This window comes from Panicum hallii, chromosome 1 (genome assembly GCF_002211085.1).
Source record: "Panicum hallii strain FIL2 chromosome 1, PHallii_v3.1, whole genome shotgun sequence".
Classification (NCBI taxonomy): Eukaryota; Viridiplantae; Streptophyta; class Magnoliopsida; order Poales; family Poaceae; genus Panicum; species Panicum hallii.
Genome location: NC_038042.1, coordinates 47,512,228 through 47,535,362, shown reverse-complemented (window position 1 = coordinate 47,535,362; position 23,135 = coordinate 47,512,228). Strand labels below are relative to the sequence as shown.

The following is a 23,135-nucleotide window of genomic DNA, read 5'->3' as shown; positions in this document are numbered from 1 at the left end:
GCAGTGCTCACTGCTCAGTACAATCCTCTGACAGGTGTGTGCTGCACTGCTGCTTGACTGGTGCGCCACTCACCACTACTCTTCCAGAAGGAATCTTCGTTGCCTCACCTTGCACGTTCACCATAGAGGAACACAGGAGGATAATCCCGTGTTCGCTGTGCTACCTGCTTTCTGTGGCACGAGTCCAGTTGACTTTGACTCGGAAACCATCGCTCCAGAAATCCATGAGGAGAAGGGACCCCACCCCAGGGCCAAGATTGGAAGCTTCCAGGCAATTTCAGCGTCAGTTTCTCAACAAGAGTTTGGTCCAGGACCAGGACATTCTCTGCTTATCAGTTATCAGTCATTTTCACCCGGTACTTACTGATAAAATTGATATGGGAACTCTACATAAAAAATGTAAAACTGATACGGAAACTCTAAATAAAAATGTCACATGACAGCATCTTTACCTAGTTGCCTGGCAAAGAGCAAAGTAGCTTAGTCTTGGAAGCTGCTGCTTCTCCAAACGTTTGCACCTAACATGCTGCTTGGGACGGAATGAATGTTACGCCACCGTGACGAATGGTCAATCTTAACCATGCGGAACCTTGAAAGAGGAATTAGAGGCCGGGCACGTGGCACAGTGGCAGTAAAGAATCACTTAGGTGGCAGGACCTCATCACTACAGGCCCCAGGCTTGAGCCCTATGTTGCATTGCCTCTGGGAAATGCTAAAAAGTTTTATTACAGAAAAAAAATGCTAAAAAGTTGGTAGCACGGTAGAGGGTGGTAGGGCAGGCTGCTTCACAGTTCAGACTGAATCCGATGGATGGTATCATGCTCGTGTGCATGGGCAATACTAACATTATTGTGCAACTGGTACTTTCTCTTTTTGTTATTTCAAAGAAAAATATTTCTCTATTATATACATAAGGTCAAGTACTTGAAAAGAAAATGAATTATATAACATAATAATATTTGGTTCCAACCCACCATGCATCGCCACTCCGTGACGTGTTGGCACAACATGCATGGCACGTTGGCGAACGGTGATGGCGCGGTAGCCGCGCCGCGCACACGCATTCGCCGGAGGTTGGACCGTGCTGTGGCGTATGTGCCTCTTCATGCCTAACAACTAACGTCCACTAATCATTCTCTTTACTTTACGACATACCAAATCAAACAAAGAACGCCTTTTTAAACTAGTTTTTTTATCTCATACATGGTGACGTTGGTTTGCAAAAAAAAATCTCAACTGTCGTCCTGACTCCGGTATCGTCTTTCTCGAACCTTTCTGTCCGTTCTTTACTATATAAGAAAATTTGTAATCCTTGCTAGTTTGTCATTTTAGTCCTCGAAGCCTACAAATAAATTGTATCACTCTCTTTTTTTAATTTTATGCTCGAAATGGTTATTGGGCCGTCTCACTGCATTATTGTGAGGTTTTCTAATAAGAATAAGAATAAGATGCTGAGGCCCAAATTTAGTTAACCTATTTACATCCATGAGCGGCACACGGGACCTAACTTGACACACTGGCCCGAGGCATAATCCAACTAAGCACCAGCTCCTCAAGGCTAATCATGGTGTGTACTCCTGCATCACATCACATGATCAAATAACCAAAGGACTCGCTCTGATTCTCTTGTGCCATTTTTTGTAGCCATGATCTAGTATAATCTACTTTTGGGATCAAAATTAGTCACAACAACAATCCCTAAAGTATGAACTATGAGGTGATAATCTAAAAGAAAATGAGGCTAATCTCTGGGGTTCTTTGTCCATTGGAGGGAAGAATGGTTTCTCATTTTAATTCACACAGTAAACAAAATTTATTTTGTATTGTATTTCATAGGGAGGTACATCTCCTAGACTCGCCTCACCTTGGCCCCCAACACACCTTATACGGCAGGACACCCGTCCAAATCCGATAAATATACAAGCGCAAAAAACTCATATTTATAAAGAAAATAAATAAAAGGAGTGAAGAAAAAGAAAAGAGGATGAAAATGCTTTCAAAAGTGGGAAGAGGAGGAAGGCAACAAAGTGGGCATCACGCGCTCCATTGCAGAGTTTTAGGCGGCCAGCTTCCTCCTCCTTCCCACCAGGCCAGGCTCGGTCGGCTCACCGCCCCGGTGACCGCCGCCGTCTTTGACGCCTGCCTCCGCCGCCGCCTCGCCCCAAATCTGCGTGTTTGGCCAAAACCCACGGGAAGCGCTTGTCTTTGCTGAGCTGCTCCGGAGCGGAGCTCTGGCTACTTGACTCCGGGTTTGTTCCCCCATCTGAGGCCAAGATTCGGAGCGTCGCCGAGGGAAGGCGATGAAGGGGAAGGGCGGCGCGATGGACAGGAGGTCCTCCGCCAGGTGGAGGGTGCTGGTGCTCTGCGCATTCTGCTTCGGCCTCGGCATGCTCTTCACGGACCGGTGGGTCTCCCTCTCTCTCTCCCCCGCCGCGGGAAGCTTTGGATCTTGCCATGCGCTTCCTTTGCTCTTGGGGTCCTTGGGGGTTCCTTACCTGGCCTTGGCGGGTCGGTGCATTGAAAAGGTCAAATTTTTAGGCTATTATCGCGTTTGAGATTTAGAGTTTCAGTAAGTTCTTTGTTCAACCAATGGCGTTTTGAGATTTGTTTGGACGGAGCTTGGATTTTGAGCGTCATTTTCTTTCTTATACTGTTTTTTCTCCCATCCCTTCTCGCCTTCTCGGAGCACATGGCGATCTGGGTAGGTGGAAAGATCCTATTTTATTTCTTAGAACGGGAGATCGCGTTTTGATATCGACTGGTGGAGGTGTCTTCCTGTACCTGCTCGTGCGTGCGTGGTTTGGTGGTGCTTACTGCTTAGTTCATTGATTCATTCTGCCAAGAATGGAAAAGGTTTGGATTTTTACGTTTTCATCAAACAAGATCTTACGAAAACGCGACTGTGCGGCAAAAATCGAACAAGCGAATACTTTGAGCTTCCTGGTACCAAATAGCGAACCTGGATCACCAGCAATCGCCTTCATGCATACAACGGTGATATTTCTGTTGTATTTGCATGATTTGTATTATACTTTGTATATATCTGTTAAGAGAACGCTGATATTAAGTATGCTTCTCAAACTGAAACTATGATATTCCCCTCACACCCCCCCCCTCCCCCCGCGTTCTTGGATTCCTACTTGCCGGTAGAGCGGGGATTTACTTTCCTTTATTAAAGCCTGTGTTTGGAACAGTACCTAATGTCCTTAGGCACTGCGTTCGATTCAATGTACCTCCACAACCTTCCGAAGTAGAAAATAAATCTTTAAAGCCAACTTGCATACTTTACTTGAAAGATAAGTGGTGTTGGGCATATTATATTTGAATATAAACATGGGCCAAGGACTGATTTGGATTGAAGATCAAATTTCACCCTTTAGAAACCAGCTTTTATGCTTTACACGAAAAATAGGCACTGCTGGCAATACTATATCTTGATAGAAACTTGAGCTAAGACTCGTGTCAAGATTAGATATAGCATCTAATGAATTTGGTGACTGTTTTGAGAAGCAGATAGGTAGACATGAGCCTTATCTTACTATAAGGATAATCATGGTTTCTTGATTTCAAAAGGTTAATTTGAAGTACATTCTTAAATGGGATGTTTCAATTTAAAAGTTTTTCTTATGTTTTTACTGTTTTCCTTGGGAAATCATTGTGGTTGGTTTTACAGGTTCTGGTCAACACCAGATACCAACAACCATATCATGTCTCAACGCCGGAGGCAAGATCAAGAGCTGCAACTCGTATCAGAGGATTGCAATACGAAGAGGGTGGGTTCCTTTTCAATTTGTATGTTTTCTCCATGAATTTTTATTACTTGATTTTTGGCTGAAATTTTTTAATATAAATTTGGGTGCAGAAGCGTGGGGAAGACAAGGATATAATGGGAGAGGTAACCAAGACCCATGAAGCTATACAGTGAGCCCCTTTGATTCCATATGAGATTTATTTTAAGAATATAAGTGTGTTTGAGTTATCTGTATCTGAAAACTTTTCTTTGGAATTTGTTTATGGTGTTAGATCATTGGATAAGTCCATCTCAACGCTGCAGATGGAACTTGCAGCAAAGAGGAGCACACTGGAGCTGCTCCGTTCTAGTGGTTCCCCAGTAACATCTGAAACTAGCCAACCAAGGAAAAAGGCATTCGTTGTCATTGGAGTCAACACCGCTTTCAGCAGCCGTAAGCGCCGTGATTCAGTCCGGGAGACATGGATGCCTCAAGGTCTGTAGTTGTTTTGTAGTCTTTGAACAAATAACGGCATGGACATGTCTATTAGATTTGTGTAATGATTAAATTATTAGTTTCCAGTCAATCTTCAGTGATTAAACACACCGATTTTGATTAGTAAAGCTAATATAAGATTCTGTTTGGACTGGCTTAACCTCTTTTTATGAAATAAGCTAGACTTGTACTTTTCCATCCTTCCTAAGGGAAAAATAGGGGGCAAGTTTATAGAGTTTATAATTTTGTAGCATCTTATAAGCTAAGTTTTCCCAGATAGCTTCAGGCATTAGAGACTATAATTTGGTGCAAGCAGCTCGTGTTTACATGTAGCTTTTAATTTAGGTGTGTACATTGTACATGGTATCATCCATGTGTATAGTAGTTTCATTCCTATGGATATCAGTCAACAAATTTTTTAGTAAAGGTCTCTTGTTTTAATTAGGTGAAAAGCTGCAACAATTAGAGGAACAGAAGGGAATAGTTATCCGCTTCACTATTGGGCACAGGTAAACAGATGGTTCTTGTATTCCTAGTACATTATTTTAATTTTGTTACTTACTGCATTATTTGTGTTCCGTGGTAGAATGAACTAACTCTCAATACTTTTTCTTTATCACCAGTCTGCAACAGGTGCAGATCATTGTGATTCAAACACATAATTTGTTCATGCCGATATGCCTGAATAATTATCATAATATGACAGCCATAAAATAATTATGTATCTCTAATTTCTAAACTAAACTATCATAATATTCTTTTCTTGGAACTGCAAGACATCATAATTTCTAAACTAAACTATCATAATATTCTTTTCTTGGAACTGCAAGACATCATAGCATATACCCCTGTGCCCCTGTGCTCTCAGATGTACCAAAGTCTTGCAAAGAGCCAATCTTAGCATTAATCTTGAAACACTAAGTCCCTAAGTTCTATAACTTCAATTGTAATCCTGTTGATTATTTTCTTGCTTGAAAAAATCTCCAATCTTCATTCTTGTCTGTCTAATGATGCAACTCAATTCACTGCCTCTTCTATAGCCCCCCAGACATTTATTTTCACAATGTTTCATGCTTTCATCCTTTTACTTAAAAATGTACCTTGTAAAATGTGGATATACAAACGGTCTGTTTTGTTTGTTTCACAGTGCTACATCCAATAGTATACTGGACAAGGCTATAGACTCAGAGGATGCCCAACACCATGACTTTCTTAGACTGGTGAGGATGTACTCTTCAATAACTTGAGAATTGAACTGTACTTTTCAGTGCTAGCCCTAACTATTTAACCACATGTGGTTTATTTAATCATCACGCAGGACCATGTTGAGGGATATCATGAACTCTCAGCTAAGACAAAAATTTTCTTCTCAACCGCTGTCGGCATCTGGGATGCTGACTTCTATGTCAAGGTGGATGATGACGTGCATGTGAACTTAGGTGCTTATCGTTTCCTTAGACACAATAATTTCCTCTTGGTGTTTTTATCTCAATTTTGTTTATTGGTGCATGCATATGACAAAAACAGGAATGCTTGCCACTACCCTTGCTCGTCATAAATCAAAACCAAGAACATATATTGGCTGCATGAAGTCAGGCCCAGTTCTTGCTGACAAGTAATGTTTACTACACTGTCTTACAATATCAATTTAAATGCTAGATTTGAAGTACTAATAGATGCCTGCTTGAACCTGCTCTATCCATATAGGAATGTGAAGTACCATGAACCTGAGTACTGGAAATTTGGGGAGGAAGGAAATAAATACTTCCGTCATGCTACGGGGCAGATATACGCCATCTCGAAAGATCTTGCGACTTATATTTCAATCAATCAGTATGTTTTGTTAATGTTCCTGCCATACAAAAGGGTGTGGTCCTACAAAAGAAAACTAACGATGTAAGTGATCTTTATCAGGCCTATCTTGCACAAATATGCAAATGAAGATGTATCACTTGGATCATGGTTCATTGGTTTGGAAGTTCATCACATTGATGAAAGGAACATGTGCTGCGGAACTCCACCTGGTCTGTTTCCTCATACTGAACAATGTTTCCTGTACATACTTGTTTTCTGCTTTGCCCTTATTGTGAATACAAACTCCACAGATTGTGAGTGGAAAGGGCAAGCTGGCAATGTCTGTGTAGCGTCTTTCGATTGGAGCTGCAGTGGCATATGCAAGTCTGTCGAGAGGATCAAGGATGTACATGCTCGCTGCGGTGAAGGAGATTCCGCAGTTTGGAGTGCCCTTATCTAGCATATACCCTCCTTTGCCCGTAAATATGTAGCATAGTTGGTAAGCTCTCGTGTTGGACCTGAATATGCAACTCCCAAGTGAACTCAACAAGACCAAGGATCATGCCCCATCGAATATAATCTGGAACTGCAGCAAACAGGACGTTGCCAATGGTGCCTTTGGCTTTACGATTCTACGGCAACATGTAGGTTATGGGATGCTTGTTGAAATATTTTGTTAGATGGCTTGCTGCCTGTCACCATTAGCGACTTTGGTGGGGTTAAGAGTGAAGAGTGTGAGACCAATGTAGGGGTTGCAACTGATGTTACTAATCTTGCATGTAGTGGGAGAGTTTCAGCTGGTGCGTATGGAGGTAGAGTTCATGTAATGTAGAGAACATTGTTTCAAGCAAATTTTGACAAATTCTTTTAGCTGAGTTCATGGGAAAAAAATTGTATTGTGGTGTAACATATGGCCCTGTAGGAGTTGGATTGATGCCGTAGTTCAGCAAATTTACCTAAGCAGTCTGTTGGATGGGCTATCATTCCATTATGGTTTTTTTTTACTAAAGAAATCACGAAGTTGCCAATGGTGACCCAGGAATTTTGCAAGTCTCTTCATGTGAGCTTCAGCGGTTTCACTTCCGCACACAAAAGTATCACAAATCAGTATTATGTTACACAAACATATATTTGGATCCAGATTAATAACCTTTTCATATAACAAGCAAATGATGACCTGTTAGAACAGAGCCTATTCTTTCATAGGGCAGCACAGCCATGTGAGTTCAGGATCGGACTTACATGAGCTACTCCTGGGGAAATGCGGCGAAACCCCAAACTCCTTTCAGTGTGCAAAAAAACTGTCAGAACTATCTGTGAACACTAAGCCCCTAACTGTTGAACATGCAGCAAAAGAAAAAAAGAAGAAGAAGAAAGAAAACGATATCGCCATGTTAACAGTCCAAGACAAAAACTCATGCCAAAAATGATTCCCATCTGTTCTCAACGTCTTTACATGGCCAATGCTGCTCGAAGATCTGTAGGCATTGCATTTTCCAAACAACTGTGATATCTTGGGGTCTCTGCTACCAGCTTCTGAAGAATTTTGCTAGGTTCCCATTGTCTTTAGCCCCTGTACTCTTTATGCTGCTGCAGCTTCTCATTTAGCTCTGCCCGTTAATAAGGTGGAGAATACTCTTGATGTTATCATTGGACTCCATAGACTGAAGTTTCTTCTTGAGTTTCTCGCAGCCATTTACCTACATAGGATCCGAATTTATGTCGCGAAAGGTGGTGACAATGGTGAAATGGATAAAATGAAACAGTAATCACTGGAAAAGCGAAAAGCTGGAAATATTTGACCACTGAGAAGTTAAGGATGCAAAGAAAGGCTTACAGTGTCTGCAATCTCATTGAAATCCAAAGGTTCAACTTGCACTATTTCATCTTCTCTCCAGCCAAGCAATATCATGAAACGCTTATCTTCAGGAGAAATGTCAGCTGGATGGTCCTCATCACCTGGTTCGGTAACCTCAGATAATGAACTAGCTTCCTCATTGCCAGACTGGGATCTATTCCACCCATCATCAGAATCTGCAGGTGTTGAGGGCATACTGCCTTCAGCGCTGTCCGACAGTGACGACTGAAATCCTTCATCACCTGTGTCAGCAGGCTCCGATGATAAGTCAGCTTCTCTGCTTTGCTCTAGAAGCTGCTGAGATATTCCATCTGCAACAGTTGGTTTCAGGGATGGAATGTTCTCCTCAGTATCAGATAGGTGCCTCTGGGACCCCTCAGAAGAATTTGCTTCTTCACAGAAACACTTCCCATGCTCCGTGCATTTCGTTTCAGAATGGAACAAGGAGAAATCATTTCCAAGACTAAGAGAAGAATCCTGCTTCACATCAACTAAGCTGGATGGAGATGGCTGACTCTCTGACTCTAAAGCTATGCTGGAACCATTTGAAGACTTGGTCCGTAACGCCTCAAAGAATCTATGCTTGTCTCTTACATTTGATTTTCTGTCGCCACATGGACCTTGCAGGGGCAGAGGACGCTCATTGATGCCAATCTTCAACTTTTGGCTCACAACTGGCTTTTTCTGTGTATCCATTGCAACCAAAGGAGTTGAAGGAGGACTCACAGGTTTGATAAGGCAGTCTTTGCCGGTGTGTGCAGTACCGTTTTGCTCTCGACTGAGGACTTGGAAGCTTCCTGACTGAGAGAGCTTTGAAATATCAGCTTTAACTGGAGCTCTAATAGAACTGTTGGCAGACTGTGCTTTTAATTGTTGTACAGTCTTACTAGAACCAGTAGGATCTCCAAGTCTTGTTCCTTTTGTTTTCGAAGAACTAAGCACCTGAACAATGATTGAAAACAATTAGTTAAGCACATGTAAACAAGGTTGATTCAGATAGGCATAGGACTGAATCATTTTTTCTTGCACATACGGATGCAATTAAACTTCAATGAAAATGTAAGTGAAGAATGAGCATGACATGTAAATGGTTCTTGTCAACAATTGTACTTTGGTTGTTTGCAATAGGAAGAAAATCACATGCCCCAGTAAACTATCCCAAAAAACCCCAGTTGCAACAGAGCTATCATTCATAGTATTGTACACATCTAGTTTGATTGACAATAACGCATATATGCATCAAAACATACACAATACCAAAGGAGATGTCAATGTAGCAACTGCAATATTCCACCTAGACAACTAAGCATCTCCACACTGATGTGAAGCTATTTAAGTGACAAGGCATGTCTCCTAGGGGCATCATCACTTCGTGCAATGTTCATAGCAAATACATGGTTATACTAGAGGGGGGAAAATATGGAATGTAAATTGAGTATGCCAGTACAATTGTTTCATTATATCCCTTTATTCTACCTTGCATTTTCTTTCTTATGAAACATTATTTGGGGGTATAGTGTATCTCCGTAATTAATTGTTTCCTTTTGATGTACATTTCAAGCCCAATCTGTTATATTGCCATATAACACACTATTTTAACTGGTATATGTAAATCCAATTATAACATGTGCCGTCAACAGGATAGTTCAAGGTTTCGTTTCTAAAACAAAACAGCCAACCAGATTATGAAGAATGCTGTATATCCAACAACTAAGGCACATAACTCAAAATGGCCAAGGACTGCTGATGTCTTTTATTGCTACAAGTACCAACAACACGATTATGCTCTTGTCCAAAGGCATAGATACAACACTAAAGGAAATACTATTCACATCTGAAGGAAATATATTAGGAACTTACAGAAGATTTGGTTGCTGGGGGTGTAAGAGGCCTTAGAGTATACTGCCTTAAGGTTCTTTCTTCAATCTTCTGAGCCTCAATCGATAACTACAATTAAAAAAGTACAATCATAAACTAAGAACGAAATTCTGAATGGCCTATGTCTAATATAAATCACGCTGTAAGTATTATGCAGTGCTTCACTGGTTACCTGAGGGCCACTGGAAATTCTTGGAGGAGCTTGCATCACTGTCTCTGCCATGCTTAATGCAGTCCCATTGTTTGGCATCACTTCAGTCTGTTTACTAGGAGCGATTTGTAATATAGAAGATGTGGCTGGGCTTTTCTTTACATCACTTGATAAAGGAAGATCTGCTAGCACAGAGTTCCAGCCATCAGATGGAGTTATCAGAGGTACATTCTGAATTGGAGTGCTGATACCAGGAGATGGGACTTTGCTAATGCCTTGCCTTCCATTTTTGTCATCCAAACTAAGCTGTGGGAATTCTCGCTCAAAGGTTATGCTAGAAGCATTGCTGCCATTGCTTAAGACGTTACTGACGGAAGCATTGGTTACTGAGGTCCCAACAGCAGCATTGCTTATAGAGGTCCCCACAGCAGCATTGCTTATAGAGTTAACAACAGTTCCAGTACTAGCAATAGTATTGCTTTTGTCATTGCTTGTAGAAGAACTAACTGCAGTATTTCTAGAGGCACTACCATTATTCATGTTAACTACTCCCTTACTCCATGTGTCTGCCTTCGAGCGGGCACGATTCATCCTATCCCTTTCAGATCTGCATGTGCCAAAGGACTTGAAATCGTGACGATCTGCAATGGTTGACCTACTCTCCCTGTCATGGGAATCAGAGTCCCTCTCCCGATCCTTGTCCCTGTTCCTCCCGAAATTGGCATAGCCCCTTGACTTCCCCATTGCATCTCGCTCAGGCCTCCGAGATCCATTCAAGCCTGAACTTCTCCGTGATGAAGACTGCCGGGAACTAGGGTCATGGTCATGTCCAGATGAATGGTTTCTTGATGAACCACCTGTACCTTGATGATAATCTAAAGAGTCCAAGAGAAATACTTCTCATTAGCATTACTGTCAGAACAAAATGACACTTATAGTTGATTGGTAGGTGGGACACTACCATAAATCCAATTGAAAACATTCATTGTGATATCAGCATGACAAACAAATAGTCTGCACATCAGTAGGAAACTCAACAGTGAAAAACTAACGTATCACATAAATTCATTACAAAAAATAGTTCGTACAATGGACAAAATGCAAGGTTGCATCTGTACAAAAATCAAATGAACAAGGCAACAGTGATATATGAACAAATCAACATAGTACGCAGGCGGCCACCACAGTGCAACGATGACCTAAGTAATTGGGCTAAATTAACCAGCTAATACAGTGCATGGTTCTTCCTGAACAACACAAAAGAACCAAATATATCATAACTTTCCGTTCAACTCAAATGACATTTTAGTTATAACATATTGGTTTGCAAATATGTTATTTATATTTTCTTTTTCTACTCACCCTTTTTCTGTAACAAAATGAATTAAATGTTGATTGGTAGTAGTACTCCAATTAGAGCCGTGAAATAAACGAAAGGTGCAAATATACGTTATATACTAAGGCATTAACAACTCCCCTGTTTTATGTGCGTAAGACCAATACAAACATATGTATTTTTCAACTAACAGCGTTGCAGCAACTAAAAGTCGTGTTCAACACAAGCAGTGCATTGTATCTATGGAATAATTAATTCAAGCAAATAGGACCACATAAACAATCCGCACTCACACCTCACTCTTCTTCCTCGACTGATATGTTTGTTTAGCGTTTCCCAGCTTCATCAGTAAGAAAAACATGAAATTCCTTAATCACCCCATAGCTGCTATCTCAACCATGTGGTCCGTCTAAGAATCTACCTCCCAGTACAACAATATCTACATTCCCATCATCAAGAGTCCCACATCTAGAAACTGCCTCTAAATTGCATGGTCACAGTAGCACGATTAAATCCATATATAGATAAAGCACTGTTCATATAAGGATAGAACTTATGATGTTCAATGCATGCGAAGCACACGAACAAATAAAAAATATCACTTGCACAAGCGTTACTTGGTTTCAAAACTAGCAATCCTAATGTGGCGTTACGATTGCATTACGTCTATAGCACAGCACGACACCCTAGCAGACAACAACAGACTCAAAATTGGCAAGGTCAGTTGAGTTCACCTGAGCGGGAGGAAGCTGTAGCCCAGATGTTTGCGGCGCCTGCTGCCCTGTCTTTCTGCAGCCATTCCGGCTTCAACGTGGGTGTGTCCTGCTCCATGGCAGCAGGCACCACTCAACGTCCACCCACCGGCCGCGGTTGGGAGGCCGGGCCAGGGGTGGACCTGCCGTAGGGCATGGGGGGTTCAGTTGAACCCCCAAAATTGCCGGGCAAGAAAAACTGCACCGGCCCGCTTCTGGCGTGGATTGCTCCTGCGCGCTGGAGAAGACGAACCAAATCGAACCACGGACGGAAGATTAGACTAGATTAGATTACAAGATTACATTAGCAGGGCAACACGAAGCAGACGAATCCGGTCCAGTACCTGGGGTGGGGAGGAGGGCGAGGAGTCGCCTCCCGACGAGAGACGGCTCTGGCGGGAGGAAGGAGGGCCCGGCTTGCCGCGCCCCGTCGGTCGCCGGGCGGGCGGCGAGGCCGCCGATGGCGAGGCGCAGCAAATTGCGGCGGCGGCGCGGCGGAAGAAACCCTCCGCGAGGATTAAACCCCCCACCTTCCAGAGGCCTAGGTCTTTAGATTAGGGCGCCGTGGCACTCGCACCGCACGACGGGCGCCTCCGCGTGGGCTCGGATTAACTCCCCGAGAAATCAAGGAAGAAAATTTGTGCGGGAGGATGAAGACGGCGGCGGCGAGATTGGTTGCGTCGTCGGATTGGCGGTTGCTCCCGGCGAGTCGCTTGCGTTGCCCTCGGCGAATTCGGCGGCTGCGGTGCGGGGTGGGAGGGGGCAGGGAAGCGGAAGCGAACAAAAAGAATTTTTTTCAGAGGATTACGGATATATTCGTGGGTTTTATAGGATTTGGTACGCTACAACTCGGATGAATCACGGTTGGTTTGTTGGACAGACAGATGAACTCTGGTTCTTCCCTCTGTTTTTTTTTTCACTATAAATGATGAACATTTTTCCAGATACGCTATGTCTTATATAAGATACTATAAGAAAACAAATGATAATAGAGATTACACATATTTTGATAGATTTGATGAGTGGGAGAAAATAGATAAATTTGGACCACTCTCACTTTTCCGCTATCTCATCAAAATATATTGAAGTTCTTTCCTGAAAATTGCGCATGCAAGTAATTTTTTACATATAACTATATATTTACAGACTTTACAATAAACATCAAATAATTGAAAACCTACATTGCACTATGTTAATTTTATTGCGAAATATTTTGTTGTAGGCAAACTTAATTTTTTCTACTTTTTTCGGAGCGAAGGCTGGTGCAACATAATCATAACAATTATATTTTTCTAAAAGCTATGTACGGAGATTTATAGTTTTGAATAAGTATTCAACAAAAGTTTGGTATATTTAATCTAAACAAATTGATTTATTTAGAATGTTGAGGATTTTGTCAGAGAAAAATATGCTTACATATTGAAAGGCCACATGCATTTGCATCATGTCTATCTCTTTTATATCTTATATAGTTGTTCTTTTTATTTGACATTTCATTCTTACGTACTCATCAGGTTAGATCTTATTTACAATAAGACAGATATTATTTTATTCATTTTTATTTTTTCACTTGTTTCTCTTTATCCATTCGTGATTATCTTTAAACTATAAGTGATGATATGCATGATTATTTTAAATAGTTTTTTCCTTTTCTTCTAGCAAAATATCGTTTTCATCACCAACAATATTAATAGCTATAATAAATTATTTTAGAAATATCTTCTATTGCCTTTCCTCCTATTGCTGCTAGTCTGCAACATCCACCACGATTGGCAACAAGCTTATTTCTATCTCATATAGCCGTCTTCGCCTTCACTCCACCCACCAGCTATCCTCCACCTCTGTATCATCTCAACTTACCATGCTTATTTGCTTACTACTACATCGACGATCACTGACGAGCGCCTCTCAATGGACTCTAAATCTAATCTCTATTGATAAGCATTTCTTAACTTAGTTTTTGAATCTAATCTCATCTTCTCATTTTTAGTCTGAACGACGAGGGTCCACCGACGACGATCGCTAACCAAGAATTTAAACCAAATTAGCCGTACCTTCGTAGTGTCTTCATCCACCACCGGCCTCCGGCCATGAGAAACATGCGTTGGCGGGTGCTGTTCCACCGCCGAACCTCCTGGAAGCTACACTACACAGTGGGGGCGAGGTGGGGAGATGAACAGCCGCGCGCGTTGCGGGCGCTGGGCGGCTGCGGAATGGACAGTGAACCGGAGAGCCCATCGTCCCGACCGAGCCCAGCGCAATGCAGCCCAACCCAAAAAACTTCCATAGCAGACCAGGCCAGGACCAGCCTCCAAGCTCCCTCGAGCCTCCTCGTGAAGAATCCGCACGCTCTCCTCGTCTCGCGTCTCTTCTTCCCCACCGCACCCTTCACCTGGGCTCTCGCTTCGAGATCCCCCGCCTGGCCGCCTCCGCCTCGACCCCGATCTCCTCCTCCTCCCGCCGCCGACGTCGCCGCCGCGAGGTCAGTCTCCACCACCTCCGCTCACCCCCCCCCCCTCTCGTTTCGCCCGCTCGGTCCGGTCTCGGTTCCCCCCTCACTCCACCCCCGTCGTCGAGCTTCCTCGACCCTCCCCATCTAGGGTTCGCATGTGCGGGCGCCGCCCCCGCGTCGCCGAGCTCGTCGTCTCCCACCTTTTTTTTTTGGCTTGCTTGCGCCGCTAGGGTTCCGCCCCGTTCTCCCTTCCCTCAGTCCGGGCGGATCTCCCCTCGCGCGGCCCACATTTCTGGGCAAGCGGATACCTTCTCTAGATGCCGCGATAATCTCTCTGCGCTTCCTGCGTCGCGGTCGATTATCCGCTTCTGTTTGACCTAAGGGGAGATGATATTGATTTGTCAGGGGATGGGAAGCGGTGTGGTCTTGTTATTTTCACTGTTGTGTACTGTGTGTAGCAAGTCTTATTTAGGATTTGATTGTATTCTTTAGGGTTTGGTTGGTGGAATCTACTAGCCTGATGGACTAAAACCATACCTTATAGCAGGTGTGCGAAGCAGGTGCTAGCCAGTCTATAAAAATGCAATTTTTAACACTCTCTGTGACATTTACTGGTATATCTCCATGAAGGGAAAAAAAGGTGGGGGAACGAAAAGGGGCCCTTTTTTTTTTAACCCTTGAAGTTTTGTGTCTTCTCATGTGATATTTTGTTTTTGGGATCAGTAGTAGACAGTAGTAAACATGAATAAACATGAACGCTGCCATCAGTGTTGGTTTTATGCTTGAGATACTTTGTGTGACTTCAGAGCATAGCATTTGGCATTTCCTGTACATTAATTTTATTTTCTTTTTCTTGCCCAAATGTTCTAAGAAACGGAAGTAACTCACCTCCTCTTACATGTGGCTCGGGTCCATATGGAAATGCATTTCATTCCCTTTGTATTTTTTTTATTCGGAACCATACCTTTGTTAACTTACTGGTGGTGCACTGATGCATTTTCTTTCTACGGTGAGTGATACGTTAGTACGTTACTACCTTTGTTCTATTTTGTTTGTCGTTTTCGTTAACTTACTGGTGGTGCACTGTTGCATTTTCTTTCTCTGGTGAGTGATACGTTAGTACGTTACTACCTTTGTTCTTTTTTGTTTGTCGTTTTCGCTTATCAAAAGTGTTCTGTTTTGTTTCCCGTTATAGGATTTCAAGAAGAGATAAAAGTACATGCCCCTACCCTATCAAGTGCTTGCTACATTTCCAATATACAATTCCTTTCTTCGTTGGTTCTCATCGGTGATTAAAGAGACATGCTAAGTAAATATGCTAGAATTTATTAGGGGAATAGAGATCTGTTATAGATTTTCTTAGTGCCCGTGCACAAAGCTAAACAACAAACAAAAAGGAACAGATGGAGTATGTCTTAATACCTTCTTGATTTATGTGAAAGTGTTTTTTGAACTGACATATGAAAATCTGTTTTTTATCCATTTAATTTGTTTGTCCTTTGTATGGTCTTTCATGCATATCAACAAAATTGTAAACACATTACTATTTTGTATTTTCACATGCATGCTTGTAATTATTTATTTAATATATCCTTTTCCCCTTCATTGCTTATTTGATACTCGAATCACAACTGTCTGCAAATCTTGAGTATTTGAAAATACCGTGTTGAGTAAAGGTATTTGAAATATGTAAGTTCGAAATTTATGATCCTGTGGTACACTAGCAGATTGAAGTTCATTCATCATATCATATTTTCTGGATTTCGGAGTATGCTTTGCAAGTTTTATTTTATCCAGAAGGCTAGGAGAAATTAAACTCTGAAGATTGCAAAGCTGGTTGTTTTTGCTTATAAATCTTTTTCTGTTACTTGAAATATAGTTTCATTTCTTGGTGACTGTTATAACAACTGACTTTGACAATTTGTGTATTTGTTCTAGTGATATGTGCGTTTGAAGATAGGAACAATTATAGATTTGCGTGTGAGGTAGTTGGTCAACTGCCCTTTGTGTTGGATGCTCGTTGTCCTGTCATGTTGGTCAAGTCGAACCTATTTAAGGGAAGGGGATTTTGAGAGACTTTAGTTTTGTTTATGCTTACCAATCTCCAAATTTCCTATAAATAGGTCTATAGGATCCTATTAGCCTAACATTTAAAGTTACTAACTTGTTCTAACAATCTGTAAGACTGTAAATGTGCAAGTATCATATTTTTAGCCAGGTCTTACTAGCAAAATGTGTAAGCTTTATATGAGATATGTTTACTTTCATTTGAGTACTGGCCATTATATATAGCCAAGCATGCATCAAAATTTGTAGCTAATGCATACATTATTTCTCTTGCCATTCTTGCAGTTGCCTTTCACCAGAACTTTGAAGGATGGCGAGATCACCAAGAGGCCGCAACCTCCAAGCTCGTCAACGTAGGTCAGCTTCTTCTGATGTTCCATCGTGCTCCTGGAAGGCAAAAGAAACAGGCAAAGAAAATGATATGTCAGTGACCTCTGAGAAGAATGAATGGAAAGGTGCCACTTGCCCAGTTTGCTTGGAGCATCCACATGATGCTGTCCTACTCCTGTGTACCTCTCATCACAAGGGCTGCCGACCATACATGTGTGGTACCAACTACCGTCATTCTAACTGCCTTGAACATTTCAAAGAAGCTTATGCAAAGGAAAAAATGGCTCTTGGTGTTTCAGCAGAGTCTGCACCCAGCCTTCCATTGTCCTCAAACACACAGCCTGCAAGCAAGCAGCCATGTGCCATGGAACTTGCTTGCCCTCTCTGCCGTGGTGAGGTTAAAGGATGGACTGTGGTTGAACCTGCTCGTCAGTATCTCAACCGGAAGCGGAGAACCTGCATGCATGATGGCTGCTCCTTTGTTGGCTCATATAAGGAACTTTGCAAGCATGTGAAGTCCAAGCATCCTTCAGCCAAACCTCGTGAAGTTGATCCTGCTATTGCAGATGAGTGGAAGAAGTTTGAATGTGAGAGGGAGCGGCAGGATGCAATCAGCACTATCAGGGCCATGAACCCAGGAGCTGTGATCATGGGGGATTATGTCCTTGAGTTGAATGGTGGCGGCAACAGCCATTTGCCCATTGATGGCGATAACTTTGACTTGGAGGAAAGACTCAACTTCTTCACATCCTTAGATCGCACTCTGAATGAGAGGATTGACCTGTACGACTCGTCAGATGGTGGTTTGGATGAGGGCTTTGACTTCTTGGCGTCCTTGTTTGCTCGTGGCAGGAGAATCTCTACTGGAGATTCATTTAGCAGGGCATATAGAAGACATAGGGAGAGGCCTAGGCGTTCAACTAGCACTGTTGATACTTCTGACATTCAGCATGACTCAGTTAACACTCAAAGGGGGCGGACTGGTACTGTTCGGGCTGTAGGCAGAACTCCACGGCGGCACCATCCTATGGTGGCTCCTACAAGGCCAACTCGTGGCAGCTGAGAGATGAAATCACTTTGGGGGGTTTGTTCATTCTATCCATCTGCAAGGGACGCAAAATAACACACCTTGGTAAGCTGCTGCCTGGTGGTCAGAGGCCCAGCATGTTCTTCCTTCCCTTTTTTTGTCCCATTGCTGAGACAGCAATAGTGGATAGGTTGGATGGAGATCTCTGTTAGGCAGATGCTGACGCTTGTATGATGCGCTCTGCGATCTGCATACAGTTTTGGGCTGAAGCAGCTCCGCATTTCAGGTGCTGCCTTGCATGGATTTGTGAATACCCTTGCCTTGAGAGTTTCCTTTCCCTTTCTGTTGGTCAAAGCAAACTACAAACATGTGATTGTTTCGGCAGCAATTGCTGTTTGAAAGTTAGATGTCAGTGTCATGAACAAATCCAGCATACAGATTACTGCTTATGTTTCGGAAGTTTTGTATCGATATGTTGTGGCCGATGGATGGCTTGGTCTAGTCTAGTCGAAATGGAGGTCTGTGAACTTATTTGCCATGAGTGTATCTTCTCATGGTTGCCTTGTATCGTGCTGCTAGGGTGGTTTACCTGGTGGTACTAGTTGTGGCTGTTTTAGCTGCTGCTCATGGAACTGGTTTGTAGTTATTTATTGCAAATGCGACAGTATTGACATGGTGTTTTGGTCGAATATGTAGTCTCCTAGTCGATAGTCCCCTGTTATTTGGCTTACGTTTAATTGCTGAACGCCAATCACCCAAGACTGAGACACTGCAATTGATAGAGCCAACTTGGATCAACTGTTCAGTACCTCATCAACAAACCAACCTGGCCCTTCAGGAACAAAAGAAAAACACCCAACCTGGACAGCTAACATCTCATTATTGTCGTCACCATATGAATCTACACAACCATCAGAAATCGAAAGAAAGGTAAATACACTCATCGATCAAAACGGCTATGCTCAAAGCACTGCACTATCTGCACTCAATTTGTACACGCCGGTCCGAGGTAAGCGTAGTGAAGCCCTGCATCAGAGATCGGCACGGCAGCGAAAGGGGAGCTGGAAACGCTTCATGATATTCCCACGGTCTTGCCGAGCAGCCACATGACGAGCGAGAACTCGATCATGAAGAGCGCGTGCAGCCACGCCCGGTCCACCACGAACCCGTACACCGTGATCCCAGCCCGGTTGTTCTCCAGGTACGTCACTGCAGCAGAAACAAGCATCATCAGCCGTCAGGAATTCAGCGTCGTCATCCTGAGTTCATCATCATCAGCATCAGCAGCACGAGGAATGGAAAGGGAAGGAAAGGAAAGGATGCTTTGCTTACCGAGCGCCTGCCGCTTCTGGAAGCAGATGTTGGCCTGGAACGGGACGTACTTGGGGTCGTCGAGGGAGGAGGTCTCGCTGTGGCTGTCGTCGTCGTCGCTGCCGGACTCGTCGCCGGCGGCCACGCGGTAGGCGTTGGCGGGCGCCAGGTAGCCCGCGGTGGGGGGCAGGTCCGGGTCCGGGTCCTCCTGGTCGTTGTCGAAGGCGTGCACCGTGGCGTCCGCGTGCCACGCCGCCGCCACGCTCGTCATCGCCTGCGTCTTGTGCGTGATCTTCGCCGCGCTGTGCAGGCACACCAGCAGGCCCGCCACCAGGCTCAGCGAGCACAGCTGACCGCAGGCAGCAAAAAGGTCACTTCGTCAGAAAGATGAGTATGAAACATTCTGTTCACCATCTATAGATCTGATGATGATTGGATGTGAAAACATCATAAAGTTAGTTTTTTTTCCTAGAAAAGAAGTTCATACTATGCCACTATGCAGAAAGTTTCTGTAATTCCTCATCTGTCGACAAACCTGCTGAGCAGATCTACCTGCACAACCTCCTGAGACACAGCCAGATCTACCTGCACAACCTCCTGCTGCTGCCGTGGACCATGTGGAATTGGGGTAAACGACTGACAAAGTGTGGTGTCGGCTGATGGATTCGCTACTTCTTCTATGGTGTCTATCTGAACATGTGTGCTCCTTTCGGGGCAGGCAACTTCTTCTATGGTGTCTGAACATCCGTGTTCCTTTCGGGGCATGCAAGCTTTTTTTCTGGAAATTTCCATTTACAGCTGTCGTCGACCTGATTTGGCATTTCTGATGGTACCAAACCCGCTCAGATACGTGCTATAACGGACTAGATCTTGGATTTCAAAACTGGACATGTGACAATCGCGCATGTGCCACTACGCATTTTTGGTTTGCATCTAATAAAGATTCTAATTCCAGTTCATTATGGATATCTCTGTACTCTGTGTCTCTGTCCTACGTATGCACTAGTCTGTACCACTATTATTCAGAAAAAATGGCGAATTTCATATACATATAAAGTATTCAATCATTATCAGTACATCTGAAGTATATATTCAAATAATTCATGACCCTTGGAGCATTACTGGACGGATGTTCATGTTCCTCGCTTAGTTCCATCCAATGGCTTGTTAGTATGGATAAGTGCGAGTTAGATGCAGTCCCCTTGTGATTGGTAAAATGTTGGATTAATTGCATTCTTTTTTGTGTCCGCTCTGAATGCTTAACGCACAAACTTTGTTGTTACAATGATTCCATGATTTTTAGGAAAAGAAATAACCTTCAGCCAGTTAATAAAGTGTTAAACTGAAGAAAGAAGCAGAGGGCGTGTTTAATTTACTGACCGCGAGATCGCCGGCGGTGGCGAGATTGACGACGGCGTGCGGCCTGGTGGTGGAGAGCAGCGCGGCGAACTGGCTGGCGGAGACGAGGATGAGGCTGAAGACTATGAACTTGCGGTACCGGTGGCTGATCTTCCTGAGCTGCTCCCTGATCCGGCGGTGGTGCTGCAGCACGGTGGCGACGTCGGCGAACCTCCCGAACTCGCGCGCGAAGCCGACCATCCGCAGGATCTGCAGGTAGCAGATGACCCGGAAGAGGACGCAGACCATGAAGAAGAGCGCGACGCGGTAGACCCAGGAGGCGACCTCGAGCGCGCAGGCGGCGGCGGCCCACCACGGGGAGCCGAGCGCGGGCAGCCCCGCGGCGGCGTAGTACCAGTACCAGCAGGCCTTGTACGCGGCCTCGGCGAGCGCGCAGGGGAGCACGAAGCAGGCGAGGACGCGGAAGGACCGCGCGAGCTGCGCGGCGTAGCCCGCCTGCACGTCCTCGGAGTCGCGGCGGAGGCTGTCGAGGTAGAGCAGGCGGCGCAGGCCCCCCGAGCGGCGGAGGACCGCGCGGAGGGAGACGTAGGCGAGCGACGCGGCGAGGGTGAGGGAGACCTGGACCTGCCCGTCGTAGGGCCGCGGGGGCGCGTGGAGGAGGCGGGCGGCGGCGGGCGCGGCGACGGCGAGGAGGAGGAAGACCGCCCAGGAGCCCGCGGCCGCGAGGCCCCGGGAGGGGGAGTGGTCGACGAAGAGCCAGGCGAGGCAGGCGCGGAAGCTGCGGAGCTCGTCGTGCGCGTGCGAGGAGCACCGCGCGAACCGCGACGCCGCGGGGGGCGGCTTCCCGCCCGGCGGCGGATGGGGCCGCAGCAGCGGCGACGCGTCCGCCATCACCGCGCGCAGGCGCTTTCCTGGCGGGCCTTGGGTGTCGGGAGCGGGAGTGGAGGAGGGCGAAGTGGTGGGGTGGGGTGAGGTGGCTCTGTCTGCCCACTCCAAGGTCCAGGCCGCCCGAGACGTCCGCGAGACAGGGAGAGAGATGCGCGCGGCGCGTTCGCCCTGGATGGAACTCTGGGTTGGCTGGTGGCCTCTGTACATATGCCTAGAGAGTGTAGGTGACCAGAGAATTGCATGTGGGCACGAGACAGGCATGACAAGCGAAGCACAGAAGCAGTGGCCTCTGGGCCAAACTGCCAACTGCCAGGAACACGCATGGGCACGGACCGATGCCTTCTCCGAGTGTTTAAATTTCACGTAACTACGCTGCATTTTGAAAAGAAAGAAACTATCACAAAAATACTCCCGCTTTCAAAAATACGCGAATTGGCAAAGGAGGAATACTGGAAGAAACTAGGACATCATTGCCAAATATTATGTCATCAAGGCAAACTTTAATAACAGTGTGTGTGGTCAGTATTGCTTTGAGCACTTTAGCTAGCACTCACTCTATTTTATAGTTATCATATTTACGATCCCTGTAATCCCAGTCATTAGCCTGTCGGCACACCATCTCTAATTGCTCAGTCTAGTCTGGCTCTGTCTAGGCCCGCCACCAAGTGGACTGAGATGTAATGATGCGAACTGTCACTTCCGAAGGAGGAAACGTCTCCAGCAATCTCCTAATAATTCTTTCCCAATAACGGATATTAGGAGATGTCCCAATATCAATTTCAGAATTACTCGAGGAGTTGCTTTTGAAGTCTCCCAATAAATCTTTCCCAATAATTAATTCTCCTCTATTTCTCTAGGTCCATGTACATGAAAACTATGAATATTCCATTTTGACATCCGAATAATTCAAAACATTATATCAACACCTCGCGCAATCCATCAAATTTCAAATGTAGATTTGAATTTGAATTCAAACACAGCATATGGTCCAAATGCATCTAATAATCCAATTAAAATATATATAAAGTAATGCTCTCATGTACTTAAAAGCCTATATGGAAACACCATGATTGGTTTGCTTTCTGCGAGGTGTCAGTCCTTCCTCGACATTGGGTGTTAACCTTAATGCTGGTACCTTGGCTTGCGACAGCTAGCCATGCAGCCCATGATGCTGCTACTGCCAGCAATCATTGGTCGCCCATGCTTGACGCCACGGCACTTTGGAGTTGTGAGGTCCAAGCCCACAACACCGTTGTATTGCAACCCAACACTAGCGTATTTAGACATTTGATCGGAAGTAACTCGATTTAGGGGAAATACGTTCATCCTAGCTAGCATTAGTATGTTTTGGTTGCAAATAAGTTTTTTATGTTTTGAATATTTACACCTGAAAATGAGACGATACATTAATATTAGGAAACAGCTTCACAATGATGTAGCTGTGCTGTGTGTTGAAAATATGCCATCATAAGAAAAATAGTGGTCAAAGTTTGGTTCTGGAGACCGCGTTGATGTCCAAAAACCACTTATTTGTGGTAGAGAGAACATAAGAGGTGGAAACAATCGAATTATGATTGCTTCTAGATTACTGCTATCAAAGATTGAGAATGAAAGGAAGAGTAGCGAAGAGGGAATGGCTTCTTCTTCTTGTGTGTTTATCTGGGCAGCAATCTCTCTTCACGTAATCATCATTAATTAATCCCATC

The 23,135-nt window shown here is 44.3% G+C and overlaps 4 protein-coding genes across 4 annotated transcripts; 2 read left to right on the top strand and 2 right to left on the bottom strand.

Annotated features, from left to right (window-relative positions):
• The first annotated feature begins 1,998 nt into the window (after window positions 1–1,998).
• On the top strand, window positions 1,999–6,885 carry LOC112884109 (beta-1,3-galactosyltransferase 7-like). Its single transcript, XM_025949442.1, has 11 exons — window positions 1,999–2,404; window positions 3,674–3,773; window positions 3,863–3,921; window positions 4,024–4,226; window positions 4,672–4,735; window positions 5,374–5,446; window positions 5,545–5,665; window positions 5,754–5,841; window positions 5,934–6,059; window positions 6,141–6,250; window positions 6,332–6,885. Exons 1-11 carry the CDS (start codon window positions 2,301–2,303, stop codon window positions 6,478–6,480), a joined length of 1,197 nt encoding a protein of 398 aa, XP_025805227.1. The 5' UTR covers window positions 1,999–2,300; the 3' UTR covers window positions 6,481–6,885.
• A 265-nt stretch (window positions 6,886–7,150) lies between these two features.
• On the bottom strand, window positions 7,151–12,878 carry LOC112884100. Its single transcript, XM_025949430.1, has 6 exons — window positions 12,340–12,878; window positions 11,978–12,233; window positions 9,929–10,782; window positions 9,739–9,825; window positions 7,858–8,820; window positions 7,151–7,720 (listed from the first exon to the last, which is right to left on the bottom strand). Exons 2-6 carry the CDS (start codon window positions 12,072–12,074, stop codon window positions 7,625–7,627), a joined length of 2,097 nt encoding a protein of 698 aa, XP_025805215.1. The 5' UTR covers window positions 12,075–12,233; window positions 12,340–12,878; the 3' UTR covers window positions 7,151–7,624.
• Window positions 12,879–14,313: 1,435 nt separating this feature from the next.
• LOC112888536 lies at window positions 14,314–18,538 on the top strand. The gene is made up of 2 exons (XM_025954764.1): window positions 14,314–14,477; window positions 16,800–18,538. The coding sequence occupies exon 2, from the start codon at window positions 16,825–16,827 to the stop codon at window positions 17,905–17,907; it is 1,083 nt and encodes a 360-aa protein (XP_025810549.1). The 5' UTR covers window positions 14,314–14,477; window positions 16,800–16,824; the 3' UTR covers window positions 17,908–18,538.
• A 176-nt stretch (window positions 18,539–18,714) lies between these two features.
• Window positions 18,715–21,544, bottom strand: LOC112888526. The gene is made up of 3 exons (XM_025954754.1): window positions 20,563–21,544; window positions 19,204–19,531; window positions 18,715–19,080 (listed from the first exon to the last, which is right to left on the bottom strand). Exons 1-3 carry the CDS (start codon window positions 21,430–21,432, stop codon window positions 18,944–18,946), a joined length of 1,335 nt encoding a protein of 444 aa, XP_025810539.1. The 5' UTR covers window positions 21,433–21,544; the 3' UTR covers window positions 18,715–18,943.
• Window positions 21,545–23,135: the final 1,591 nt, after the last annotated feature.